The sequence below is a fragment of the Chrysemys picta genome, chromosome 12 (assembly GCF_011386835.1).
Source record: "Chrysemys picta bellii isolate R12L10 chromosome 12, ASM1138683v2, whole genome shotgun sequence".
Taxonomy (NCBI): domain Eukaryota; kingdom Metazoa; phylum Chordata; order Testudines; family Emydidae; genus Chrysemys; species Chrysemys picta.
In genome coordinates this window covers 41,505,166-41,519,478 of record NC_088802.1, presented here as the reverse complement: position 1 = coordinate 41,519,478, position 14,313 = coordinate 41,505,166, and the positions used below count along the sequence as shown (strand labels likewise).

The 14,313-nt window shown below is 44.6% G+C and overlaps 1 protein-coding gene across 3 annotated transcripts in view; it reads right to left on the bottom strand.

The window, feature by feature from the left end:
- The window catches only part of UBE2O (ubiquitin conjugating enzyme E2 O), a 113,908-nt gene that overhangs the window by 21,312 nt on the left and 78,283 nt on the right, over window positions 1-14,313 (bottom strand). For 2 of the 3 annotated variants that reach the window (XM_065563397.1, XM_024101759.3), the window contains exons 3-9: window positions 8,075-8,185; window positions 6,821-6,918; window positions 5,693-5,756; window positions 3,526-3,669; window positions 3,096-3,205; window positions 1,948-2,098; window positions 382-887 (exon numbers count right to left, since the gene is read on the bottom strand). In XM_065563397.1, coding sequence (XP_065419469.1) covers window positions 382-887; window positions 1,948-2,098; window positions 3,096-3,205; window positions 3,526-3,669; window positions 5,693-5,756; window positions 6,821-6,918; window positions 8,075-8,185 — 1,184 coding nt within the window. Of the gene's footprint in view, window positions 1-381; window positions 888-1,947; window positions 2,099-3,095; window positions 3,206-3,525; window positions 3,670-5,692; window positions 5,757-6,820; window positions 6,919-7,740; window positions 7,839-8,074; window positions 8,186-14,313 lie in introns of those variants that run through there. The other variant, XM_065563398.1, reaches the window with a different exon arrangement.

The window sequence follows — 14,313 nt, the reverse complement described above, 5'->3', positions numbered from 1 at the left end:
AACGGCCAACAAGGGCATCATTTAATGTTGTATTTAGACGAAGCTCTTTGGAGCAGTATCACCTCTTCCTCTCTGTATGCACAGGGGACTACGCTTAGTTGAGGCCTCTAGGCACTACTGGAATATGACAGTATTGATTTTATGTGATGTGGACACCTTTCCATCCGCAGGTAGACTGAAACCAAACACATTTCACAATGGGCACTGGACAGCCATCAGAAGGTAACAACTGTTTGTTAGTCCCAAGCCGTGCTCTCACACGACGTGAAAAAGACACTCAGCCGGAGCTCCATGCTTACCCGAACTTGTGTGTGCATTTGAGAATTCAGAGAAGGGAAGCTTTAGCAAGGTGATTGACTGGGGATAGAAATCTGAACCTACCTGTCTCCTGGTTTAAATTCCCTGGAGATCTTCGTCTTCTTCTTCTTATGCTTCCGCTTCAAGTTTTTGATAGAGAGGGGAATGCTCTTCTTGCGCCCTATGCCGCTGCCACTCTGGGAAGAGGCAGTGGAGCTCGCCGAAGAGGTCACAGAGCTGGTGTCATCTGTGTCGTCGGCTGCCTCATCATCAGCATCTTGTTCCATTGACTGGAGCCTGTAGTCAGGTGACCCATCATCTTTCAACAGGAAAGGTGGCTGCTGTTGTCGCCCCGCTGCTGTGCAAGAAGTCTCCTTTCCCATTTCTTCAGGCTGCTCCTCCTTTATCTCCCCCAGGTTTAGTGTGCCATTGGCAGAGTCCCCTAGTTCACAGTTGGATCTGGTTTTAAGTTCTTCCGATTTTTGGTCAGCAGCTGCAGTAGACTCTCCATCGGGCGATTCATTGGTACCCTGAGAATCTGGGGTGCATGACATGATCTTCACAATCTGTTTTTTCAGCAATCTCCTCACCTAGAGAGAGCAATGCTGGCCAATAAATAAACTGGAGTCTGGGTGCCTGTGCACACAGCAAACATGTTACACAGCCAACAGGAGGGACTATGTACAGACTACAATGTGACCCTCTTTGGCCCTTTTCACACTCCACCTATCTCAGAGCATTTTACAAAGCAATGAGCTATTGCTAATGGAGTTACCGTACTAGCACAAGCAGCAGCCAGGGAGGATATAAATAGTTTTACGAAGAGCAGGGGATGTTGGCTAGGGCACTGGGTATTTACATGACTATGCAAGAGTCCAGGTGCAAAATCCAGTTCCGATGGCTCTTTAATAAAACTATATTAGTTTATATAGGAGCTTGCATAATAAAAGGCACTAAGAAACTTTACAAAATTAACTAAATGGAACGTACAAAGCTACACAGGCGGCTCCTCTCCTTGCCACTGAAATGCAGCTACCCTTGGATGGTACATGGCACTTAGTTGTTGGTCAACACAAGACAGTTCAGCACAGGAAATGAACGCTTTCCCCAATGTGTTGCTGTACTGGAGATTTAAGTGACCAGAGTAAGATTCTGCTAGGAAACCAAGTTTAACATCCCTAAAGTTATGCAAAAAAGGTTCTTTAATGGCCCAAGTGGTCAGGACTTCAATATTATGCCGAAAAGATGGCACCTCTAACACCACAGTTGCCTGCTGGCACTTTGCTATGGCACTGGCTTTGTAGTGCTGCAGAGAAAAGAATGCCACCAACTGTACGGCTAACCCCACTTTCTGCAACATGTAGGTGTTCCCAGAGGGCCTCATCCAAGTAACTGATCCGGCCCAATCCTGCTCAGCTCTTGCACAAGGTGACATGACTGTAAGCACTACCGAGCCGTTACACTTTACTGGGTCACATTTCCTATACCATGTGACTTTTATGGGAAGATTTAGGTTTTAAAAGGAGCATTTAAAATCCAGGCTACATGAATCCCAACCACTCAAGCAGATGTGTTTGAAATACAAGTCGTCCAAGTGCCCGCCTCTCACACTGCCAGCTAAGCTAGCCCATCACTTTCCTGGGAACACACCTTCTTGGCGACTGATCCTTCCCCCAGAACACAGTTTCTCTCTGGGCATTCACAAGTGATTTTTGCAGGTTCCACTTTGGCAGGAAATACGTAGAGGCATCTTTCCCCGAGCTGCCTCTGTGCATGGTCGAAGCACCCCAGACGCTTTACTCTGTTAACAGTGAGAAGATGAAAACCGTCACCTCCCCAGTCAGCCTCAGAGCAAGAGATAATGAACACCCTAGCGATGAGTAGTACCTCCACATGGGTAGCAGGTGCATCAGCATATGTACACCAGTCCTGTACATGCTGACGTATGTGCGGTCCATGTGGGTGGCACTAATTAAAATGGGAACAATTTTGCATTACAACTAACGTTTCCCAGGAGACTAGAGTTCTTTAGTCTCTCTCATACACACCCAGAGATGTAAGGGAAGAGCTATAGGGTATTTCCAGGCTACCTGGGAACTGGGAGGAGAAGAGAGTAGCCACCTCCTCCACATACAAGGGCTAGTTACTCTTGTCAACCTCCCAGAGAGAATTAAAAATAGGCGTTAATAGTTGGTATTTGCTTTTTCTTTCCGTAGGCTGAGAACTCCTGCTCCTGAAGCTACCTTCAGATGGGACTGCACTGCTCTGTTCTCCTACAGAGTTACAAAACTCACCTACCCTCTTTCCTCACTTCAATGGAGTACCGTATGGCCAACACAAATACCCTATGGCCTGCAGGGGGCATCAGATGCTCCTCAACACTGGCACGGCTCCTTGGCTGGCCAAGCAATGTTAGCTGCCTTCCCTTCCCATTTCTGAAATAGAGTTTGGAGCTGTAGGATTCAAAGGTTCAGTCCACTGCAGCTAAATGACGGACAGAAGGGGAAGAGGAAGTTGGCTGCATTCTCCCTGCTGTTCAGCTGGGGAGCACTTCTATTGGAGGAGAGCTTGTGATGCCAGTCCTTCTGCCATTCAACTAAAAACCTGCACTAGCCAGTCAGATGATGCTCCCCTGCTGCTGGGAGACAGGAAATGGCTGGAGTAAAACTCCCTATGTAGGGTGCTGATGACAAAGTTGGATTTCTTATGTCTATCTGCTGGGAGAAGGGCAGGTTACCCACTGATTGCCCTGGCATCTTAGGATGGTGGGGAACACGGGTACTTTAAGCAGATCTCACCTGGACAAGTTCTCCTGCGTGATTACCGAAGGTGGGGGACTTACACTGTCAGTACCTCCAGGACAGAAACTTTTAGTGATCCAAGTAACCTTTAGTTCCACCACTTGTACCTGAAAAATGAAGCAGAGAGGAAGGGGAAGGAGAATGTCATTTTTTCCAGGAACTTTACTGAATCAGATTCCAAAGCCTATGGATTTTCAACACGGAAAATGATTTTCGCTTCTAGATGGCTGGACCTAGCCCCTGGATTTTTAAGAAAAACAGCCGTGGGCGGCTTCTAATTGTGCTTCCGCACTGAGTAAGAGTTAATTGCATTCATCATGTTCCTGTAGTGCTCAAAATACAACAACTAATGTCTCAGGGGGTTCCAGTTCTTCCAGGAAGATTGTCCCCGTTCCCACAGTAAGTAGCCATGTGTCTGCTCACTAACCTCTTCCACCACCACTCTGAACTTGCTCTTTGTGCTCAGGACGGGCTTCACACCTGAAAGCCACTGCACACTGGAGAAGACTTTTGAGGGACCAATGAGGACTTGCCCAGGATAAAAGCCATATGAGTCATCAAAAAAAAGGCCCTGAAAGAAAAAGGCAGCATAAGGGAACTGTGTGTCAGAGAGCAGCTGATGCCTGAAAACATTCTGTTGTGATGACATGGGATTTCTGCATTTCTCTTCCCTCGTTCTTGATCACTAAGGATATCTGTAAGCGAAGAGCCCTGTTTGCAAGTCCCCTTGCTTCTATGCATCATTCCTTTGCTGAAGTCATCACATCAGTTTCTATAGCAACACAGTGACTATCACACATACACAAACAAGGGATTTCAATTTAGTGGGGAAGAGGCAGAGGTACTCGCAAAAAACAATTATCTTGATTTCATGCAAATGTTCTTAGTAACAAACAGTGTGGTCTAAGCACTGGGGTAGGCAACAGGAACCCCAGATTTCTTACACCTGCTCTCACAGGGACATTAGTGGCTTCTGGCAAATCACTGAACTTCTCTTTCTCTGCTTCCCCTGTTGCAAAATGGGAGTAATATTGCACATGTACCTGAAGGCCCAGTTAGGTGGATTTACTTAATATTCATAGTTTTTTTGTAAATAAAGCGCTAGGAACTAGCCATTTACCTTATGGGACAATCTTTGTTCATGACAATTGGGGTGACGCCAAGCATGGCTCAGGGGTTTTAGATAGCAATCTGATTCATGTGATCGCATTTTTGTACTGATCATTTAAAATCTTGTAACTGGTCAAGGGTAGGTAAGATTAGTGCTGTAGGATATAAATCATAAGTGCCAAGAATAGGTATAGGAGTACTGAGCACTAACTTAACGGTAGTGAGAAAGAACAAAAGGAGAGACGTTTTCAAAAGTGACTTGTGATTCTGGGTGCCTCAGCTGGACGCACCTTGAACTTCAGAGGCCTAATTCTGAGGAAGTACAAAAAGCCATGCTCTGGAAATCCTGCTCCTTTAAGGGCATCTCACATTGGGCACCCAAAATTACCAGTCACTGCTGAAAAATGTAGGCCATGATATAGTAAAGAGGCTGAACTTGTTCTGCATTCAGAAGCAATTTACACTTTGGGCTCAGATGATTGAGATATTGGATAGCAATTAGATTGAGACTCTCCTCAGTCCGTGGACGATGAAGTCCCTTAGGAAAAGATACCACATTAAACGGACACACCACTTGGTCTTTAGCAGAGACATCACATTCTTTAAGCAATCTGCTGGCAGGTCACTAGGATTTTGCCTAACTCTAGGATGCTGGCAGAATTTCCATAGGATGAGGCCAACTGTATCAACAAAATAAAGAACCTTTACACTGTAGGCAATTCCTACAGCCATATCCATCAATAAAGAAACTTTAGAACAGTATCCAGTAACGTCTTGCTGACAGGGTCTAAGAGGAAAAGAAAATTACTGCACAGCTTCTGAAGGTTTAAATCTATCACAAAGTGGATTTTGTGGTCTCGGTCTGATTACTAGTAGACAACTCTCCAGAGTGCACAGTCTGGGACAACTCAGCAAGAACAGCAGTGTCCACTAAAATAGCAAAAAAAGTGATGCAGGTCAGGATTAGAGAGGGATACCATCCATTTCATTTTAAAAAATTAATTTAGAAACATTCTGGTTTCTGACAGAGCACCCTTAAAATGGCATGCTTTTTTGTTATTCCATCAAACATTTTTAGAAGGGTTCTTCCATCCTCTGTTGATGTTAATTAGGCTCTTTTCAAGCAGGGTGACTATAATGAGGATCAGCGAAACCAACTGTACTTTGTGTAAGACACTTGAAAAGGTACTTTGTCCACTAGCTTCTTTCAGTTAGTGATCTCATGCTACGTGTAACACTAACAAGTTCAACTACTACCAGACGGTAGTGTGCTTTTAAATTGATGTCCTGCTAAAGTGCTCCCTCCATGTGGGGGGGAAGGGGAAAATCTAGCAAAACATTTTCAGCAACTTGGTATTTAAACTGTACGGCTAATACAAGTTATTGAGGCAAAGCCACATTTTCTTCCTGCAGAAACTTATATTAAAAAAAGACCAGTTCTGGGCTGATTCTAAAAAAAATTCTCCAGAGGACCAGAAACTTACTGAGTCACTGACATGAGGGCAGACATCATAGAGCTTTGCTCCATCTTCTGTGCTCATAGAACACCTGGAAAAACAAAAAGAGAAGAGTTGGGAGACAATGGTGCAATGGTGAGGTCAGCCACCTCAACAGCACCACCTACATCTACCATCTGGGCATCTCTGCCATTGCAGGGGCCTCAGGCATTGGTGGCATCTTGGTTTCTCCCGTCTTCTGCCTGTGGGACACAGTTTAGAATGTTTAACTCAAGTCTTTGAGTTTAACATAAGGGTATCTGGATGAAAATTAATGACTTGTGTTATACAGAAGGTCAGACTAGATTATCTAAAGGTCCCTTTCTGGATTTAACCTCTATGAAACACCTGTATGTGTTTGCAGCACACTGCTGGTCCTTTCCAGGGTAAAGTGAGTCCCCTGGTTTTAGATGAGAGCTGGGTAAACACTACTCCACTTTAAAAAGCATAACTGAGCACATGAAATCTAGGAGGGAAGTGGGCTGTTGGGTGGAAGTCTTTTGCCTACTAGGAACCTGAACACTCATAACTCACAGCTGTTTCAGAGCAGTGCTGGAACCCAAGCTCTGGAAAGCTAATGAACGGTTTTGGGCATATCTCTTTTCTGAAATGAGACCTAAGGTGGGATTTCCAATAATTTGCTGATGTGAAGACTATGAAAAAGATGGCGCTTTTTACAGATTACATAAGCTGTAACATCTCCAGAATGATTTGCTTTTCCTCTGAAAAAGAGGCTCAAAATTAGTGCTGTGGGGTTCCTTATTTATTGTCTCTCAAAGACTCAATGTCAAAATGTGCTTAGTTTAAAAGAGTTTTTCTAACTACAAGCTCCGCAAACCTTTCCTGGACTATGTTCTGGATCATAATATTGTCAGGGATTAGCTTTGCTTCGTCTAAGGGATAACAGAGCTGCCAACTATCCGATATATACTTTTACACCCCTTCTTGCCCAAAATGTGTTCTCACCTGTGGTTAAAATAATGTGAGCACAAGACCTGCTGTCACCAGAATAATGGCTGCACGAGTGAGATGCCACGCATGCTTATAATACTTTTAAAAGAGACTATGGTTACCACACCCAAAGGTAAAGGGGATGTTCTGTTTCAGAAAAAGTACCTGGCTCCATTGGAGAGCTTCAGGATGACTTGGTTCTTTAAGTCATAGACTTTCCCTAGCCAACAGTCAAAGGCTATGTAGTCGCCGTACATAAATGGCTACGGAAAAAAACAAAAACTGTAAAATGCAACCTAATTCCTTGAATTATCATGTAAACAACACACAATGCAGACTGCCCAGCGATCTCTTCTGCTCAAAACGGCCCAGGACTGAAACAGCAGGGCTGCTGCAGGTTGGAATTGAGATCTACTGTAGAAGTGCATGCTTTGCATGCAAAAAGTGGCCCGATCGACACCTGCGTTCTCTAGGTAATGGAAACAGCTTGGTCTCTTTCTTGACTTTTTCTTAGACCGTAAACAGCAGAGAAAAAACGGTCTTACTCTAATGTGCAAAGCAATTTACAGATATTTATAAGGTGGACTGGCCAGAGCTGTGCAAAGGAAACCTTGTGTAGCATCTGCATACATTGGTAAAGCAGTGCAGAGTATGATCAGTTTCACCTTCGTGGGCATGTTATTCCAACCAGAGAAGAGATGCTCATGTCCTTTTGCAGGAAAAGCTCCCTGTAGCTGCCACCCACAAAAGCATATCTCTGCAGAAGGGTTGCAACATTCCTCATCACTTTAGAAAGGCTTCACATTACAGCCGTTTATGTAGGGGTGTGGGAAAGGAGGGAAAGATGCTTGTTTCAAGTCTATTTTCTCAACTCAATGAAGGAAACGAACAGGGAAAATCTTCGCCTTCAATTTATCGTCTTGCAGTCACCCACCCACTCAAAACCTGGTCTGCAGGGAAAACCAGGTATGACAGTCTCCTTCAGCTGGACCCAAAAAAAATAAAATAATAATAATAATTTGCTCTTTTAAACATTTCTGTAACCTGTTGATATAGTAACTATGTGTTGCAGCTCAGGACTGTACCGTTGTCATGGGACTGCCAGGGTCAGTCACATCAGATAATCACAACGCAGAAGCGTCTCAGACCATTCAATACTGACAGTCTTCTCAGTCTAACGGGATCTAGCAGTACGATCAGAAACACAAGAGGGAAGGGGTTGTATGCTACACCTTCCTCCAGCAATAAGGACATTTCTGGTAGATTTAGAATAAAGCCAAGTCACAGGTGGACAACAAAACACCCAAGTGTCCATCTTGCGAGAGGCACTGCTTGCCTGGGGTACACCACCACCCCTGCAAGGTACCAACCCCTAGCTCCCCTGGGAGGAGAGGGGAAGGATTGTGGCTGCATTCTCACCCAGATATGCTGTAGGTCTTTGCTGTTGACAGGATAGAGGATACAGTTGGTTCCGACCAGCTTCACAGCACACTCTATGTTTACATCGATTACAGTCCCGCACTGGCTGTCCTGAAAATGCAAAGAGAGAGGGAGTGGGGGGAAAGGGTCGGTAACCAGGGAAAAGTCTCAAGTTGTATGTCAGCTGCATGCAGGTGAAAGGTGCAGAACTGACAGCCCTGGAGGGTGAAACCCTGTATTTATCCTCCGAGCAGACAGCACTGGCAGAAGCAGTGCAAGTTTCCCACAATAACCCTGTTCTGGAGCGATCACTGCACACAGAGATTTAAAGCAGTCTGAAGTCAAGGATTGGGTGCGGGGGGGGGGGGGGGGGGGGGGGGGAAAGAGGTGTAGGTTAAAAAACAAAACAAAACCCTTCTTCCCAGTTATAATTTTAACTGGCTGTTGCTGCAGCAACCTATGAATTCCTGCCTGTGCTTGTATAAAGAGACAGCTAGTTCAATTGGTGAAGTAAAACCGTTGCGGCTTGTTCATCAGTTTAGCACTTGGGTCCCCTGTACCTTGGCTCCCAGATAAATGGTGTACTGTTATTGTCACGCGCAACCTAACAATTCACTGCGACTCAACAGGATTTTCTCCCACAGGTAAAGCTCCAAACAGAGGGCAGAACATGAGTGCCAGATGCCAAGACGCTATAAAACTGTTGCCTTTTTACTCAAGAGTTTCCTATTCAACACATTTTATCTATTTTACTTCACCTACAGCTGGCAGCCAGTGCAATGGATAATCTGGCATCTTTCACTGGGCCAAATGTATTAAGTCACAAGATTTCAAGCCAAATAACTTACTTGTTGGTCCAATCAAAAAAATATTATCTACCCTCGCTCACTTTTTAGTGGGGGGACACCAACGATCAAATCTTCAGTTAAAAAAAAAAGCTAAGCTCTAGATGTGAACCTCTAGAAAGGGTTCTGCAGTAACATGTACACATCTCACAAACACACGCATTTCACATACACATGGTTTAGCCCTCCAAGGAAGAGAAGTGAACCCAAACATTCTGTCAAACTCAGCAGCTACTCTGCCCTCCTGACACAATCAATAGTTTTATATGTTAATGACCATAGTCCATTACAAAACCTGACGAAGGGATGGCGTGGAGAATGCATTGCTCTCATTGGCTTCGGTAGCTGTCCTTATCTCAAACATCAAGGTCTACTATTAATGGAGACAAGAGAGTGCACACTTGGAAGAGCTGACGCCGCGCAAGTACTGAATGAGCTAGCTCATTCCACAAACATTCTGTCCTTTCTAACAGATTTATTTACTCAAGCCCTGCATCTAGAGCCACATGCAGCTTTCTAAAAATCCACACATTTTTCGGTGCTCAGTTCACTCTGCCAGGTCTCAGGGAGAGCCAGTCATAGGAAGAACCCCTTCACAAATACAGACGGGGATAGTCCAGGATAATATTTGAATAGATTGCTCAGCAAATGAACCAGAGCTGTCTGGATTCCCTTCCATCCCTCCTAGGCAGAATACAGGGCTTGAGGCAGTGAGAGAAATCATTTATCTGTTCTCCTCCAGGCAGCCAAGAAGAGAGGGATCAAGGGAGGGAAGCTCATTTATCTCCACCCCTATAATGTGTGTTGGCAACAGCACATCTTTGCTCTTCTCCCTAGCATAACGGTGCCAGCATTACTCAGGAATGTATAAAGAACAGGAGTACTTGTGGCACCTTAGAGACTAACAAATTTATTAGAGCATAAGCTTTCGTGGACTACAGCCCACTTCTTCGGATGCATATAGAGTGGAATAAATATTGAGGAGATATATATACACACACACATACAGGAATGTATGTAGGAGACAGCATAAGAAGTGCTACACAGGCAGAGACCAAGGCAGGAGTGATGTGTTTTGTACACCTGCTTCACAAACTACAGCTACTCCTTCACGCTAGTGGCTGGGTTGGGGGAGCATCTCCGAGATACGCCACTGATTGCGCAGAAACTAGGATACATACTTCATAGGCTCTGTAGTTTGACTGGACTAGCACAGCTCTCCAACAAAATACGCTGACTACCACAGGCAGCGAAACCATGCTGTCAACACTGCATTCAAAGACTTAAGCATAGCTTTGCCAGAGCTATGCTCAACTTTTTTCCAAGACAGCCGCTGCTAGCTTAGTTCAAGCCACAGGACAAACAAGGCCTGGACAGCAAGTCTCATCTTTAGGAACTCAACTGCAGTGGCTCATTCTTTTGCATCTGACTACTTGCCTCTGCTCTTCCCCAGAATGATCTCAGATTTGATAACCCCAATGATCTTGTTCCTTATTTAATACTTTTGTTTCTAGTTTTTACTTAGTAATTCCAGGTAAAAGAACCTGAAAATGTTGGTTTACGATGAACATTTCAGAATTTCACTCGTCTCAGAAGACGTGATTTTTGTGCATCAGACAGTGAGTGCCAGGAGAGTTCTAGGAACCAACCAAGCATTATGTTTCTACCAAATCATCTCGGGGTCCCTCTCCCCTGTCCTTCATTTCTAATGGAAAAGGCACAATAGTACACTCAACATCTTATCAATAGGTGACATAGAAATGCCTTCACTGTACTTGATGAATAACATTTATCCGCCAACCACCAAAAAATGATGAAGTCATAAGAAGTAGCTCAGAGAATTCTCTGCTGGTTTAGTCTGTCTCATACCATGTCCATTTCCCACTCACTGACCAAAGCTTTACAAGGCACATCACATTAAAATACTGAACTGGAAAGGCAGCCCCTGTGGTAGAGCAGGGACTCTGCAGTACACAGCAAGCCTGCCAGTGTCTGGCTATGTGCCCTGGTCCCCTGCCTCCGCTCTCTGACTATTTCCAGGGGTCTCATGACTAACACTGCTATTGAGAGAACGGAGGATCAGCAGATGAAGCGTGGAGATTGCTTAGCAGCAGTCCTGTGCTGAGCTTGTTACAGAGATAGGCTCAACCTTGTTGCTCTGCTCTGCTGAGATGAGGCAAAAAGCTGCTGCTGCTACATTGGATGCAGCGAGATTACAGAAACAAGTGTTTTCCAAACAAGTTGTTCCATTTTTTCTTTGTATTTTCAATTGGGATTTCTCCATACACAATTCCAGCCAAGGACAAGGCAGGAGGTTCCACCAGATTCCCACTGTATTACACCTATCTGCTCCAGTTTTCCATTCCCCTCTTCCCAAGCCCCTCTATGGTAGAGACCCCTTTCAGAGTCAGTGATGGTTCTTGGGTCAGTCAGCAGGAAGCTCCTGCTAACTCAAAGTGAATATGCATCCCCCATAGCGCTCTCAGTCCACGCTGGCCTAAGGTATGAGAAACCAAGTCTCCAAATGGGCAAGCCCACTTGTTTTAGCAGATAAGAGACTTTAAGGTGGCCCACTTCATATTTTGTCATCTACAGATCTCGTTTTAAATCACTGCATGGCTTAATTCAGCTTGTCCCTCCCCTTGGACAGGTGCTCAGAAGCAGGGCTGTAAGTGGCTGTACAGGAAAGAGAGTGACTTTGGGAGAACACCAGAACCCTCCCCCCGCCCCATCTGTGCCATCCTTCCTCAGTACCTCCCCTCCATTTGCTTGGATGTTCTTAACTTATTTTACTATGATACTGTGACGTTATCTGATTAAAATAAGACCATCTACACTTAATGGAATTTCCAGTTGTGACTATGCAAAATGCATGGACATGGGACTTGCCCACGTGACTCCAAAGTCCATTTTGTTGCTGTAATTTTCCACAGTAAGAACAATGGGATGCCCTCCATATGGCAAAAGCTATAAAAGGCCCTGGAAACACATCCATTTGGTCTTCAATCCTGCTTCTTACCTCTGGAGGAACTTTGCTACAAACTGAAGCTCTGAACAAAGGACTGAATGATCCATCCAAGCTGTGGTTGTATTCCAGAGACTTGACTTAAGCCAGCAGTTTATTCCATCACTGCTACAAGCCTGAACCAAGAACTTTGCCATTACTGTATGAATTGATTCCTTTAACCAATTTCAACTCTCACCTACCTTTCTTTCTTTCTTTTGATGAATAAACCTTTAGATTTTAGATACTAAAGGATTGGCACCAGCATGATTTTTGGGTAAGATCTAAATTATATATTGACCTGTGTGTGTGGCTGGTTCTTTGGGATCAGAAGAGCCTATTTGATGAGACTGGTTGTAAAGAACCACCCATCTCTGAATCCAGTGTTTTTGATGGTGATATAAGAACTGGAATGCCCGAGGAAACTGCCTTTATGTTTTCTTGTTAGCCAGTGTGGTGAAACAGGAGTTTACTTTTGTGGCTGGTTTGGTATATGTTACAAAAGAATAACCAACAGTTTTGGGTTGTGTTTACCCTATTTCTCAGCAGTTCGTCCTGAATTTGGCACAGTTACGGAGACACTAATCCTTGAGGAGCATAACCTGCTGACAGCAACTTTTTCTGCTGATTCATTCCATCAGGTTAGAATGAGGCTGAGTGAATCATTTTCAAAATGAGACCAAGCCAGCATGTGTCTCGTGCTATAGTACAGGGGCTTTAACTATAGATTTCCCCCAAGCCTTCCCACGGTCAGTCAGCCTCAGTCAGGTGGAACTGTGCCCTGTTCTATTCTATTCTATTCCAGATAAAGGGGAAGGTCACAGGAAAATGGAGAGTCAAGATTTCACTGTTCCGTTCTAAAATCAATTTCTCATGAGCCAGTGATGAATGGATGGAACTGGAAATCCAGCACTGTGCTCTTTAGCACACGATCAATCACAGCTTAATTGAGTCCTGAGCGCTAGATGAGTCAAGCACCCTTTGTTGCAATGAACACATTCCTGTGCGTCCATCGTTGTCCCCACAGCACATATCATGCCGGAGAAATACCCAAGTTTGTGATGGGTAAGTCTCTCCTTTGTCCAATTCACTGTCCCATCCAAAACAAGCTGTAAGAAAGGCTAGGAAGAGAAGAAAATGGCTTGTGTTGGTTGCATATATATATATATATATATATATTTGTTTTTTAAAAAGCTCACCATGCCATCAATGAAAAATTAAGATCAGCCACATATTGGAAAGGGTCAAGTGACGGCAGGTAGTTAAATGCTCAGATCTACACCAAAGGTGACAGCGTGCAAGATAGTTGTTTTGGCACAGTAAGGCATCACACATTAGTGCACACACGAAATAAAGTGAGACAGTATATTATCCTCAGCTCATTCAGGAAGGAAAATGTGACAGGACAGAAAACGTGCATCTACATTTTCCAAGGAGGGGGGAAGGGGGAGAGGAGGGGAGAAATACCAGTAGAAACAAATCACTTCAAGCTTCTAGGAAGATGGTGTTGTTAAAAAAAAAAAAAAAAAAAAAAAAAAAAAAGCAACAGAGGGTAAACAAAAGGAAAACTTGTCAGTGAGTGTCCCTCAGAGTGAAAGTGAAATGCAACAGTGCCCATTTACTGCCAGATGCTGGAATATGGCCTTAATCACCCCTCTATCACATATACAGGTCATACCACTTGGGATAAAGTTAGTGGCCAGCTGTCTCTCTCACCACACCACCAGTGGGTCTGACATTGGAGGGGAAGTGGAGAGAAAATACACATCAGAATAAGTAGGGCAGGAATTAGCAACTGCAAAAGATTGCCAGGCTAGCTAAATTCCTAGAGATCTCATGGCTCATTTGAGGATGGATATTGAACATCCTTGATATTCCCCTAATGCAATCGAATCCACACATCTCCGACTGAGTGCTAGTGCTGTCATGTTTTACAACGTGGCAGCTAGGACTTAAAACAGCATCAGGGAAGAGGAACACTTGTGGTCTGCTGTTTAAGCACCAGCTCCATTCTGCTGAACTGGTTCTGCTGGACACTTTAGCTACGTCTTGACTCAAGAGCCCATGGAGGCCTGGTCTACACTGGGGGGCAGGCAAGCTAAGTCGGTCTAAGTTACGCAACTTCAGCTATGAAAATAGCATAGTTGAGGTTGACGTACTTAGAGCTACTTACCGCAGTGTCTTCACTGCGGTAGGTCGGCTGCTGACGCTCCCCCGTCGACTCCGCCTACGCTTCTCACTGCGGTGGAGTACCAGAGTGGATGGGAGAGCGCTTGGCAGTCAATTTATTGCGTCTTCACTAGACGCGATAAATTGACCCCCATTCGATCGATCGCTCCAGAGGTAAGTGTAGACATGCCCGGAGTTTTCATACCTGTTTTCTGGTGTCA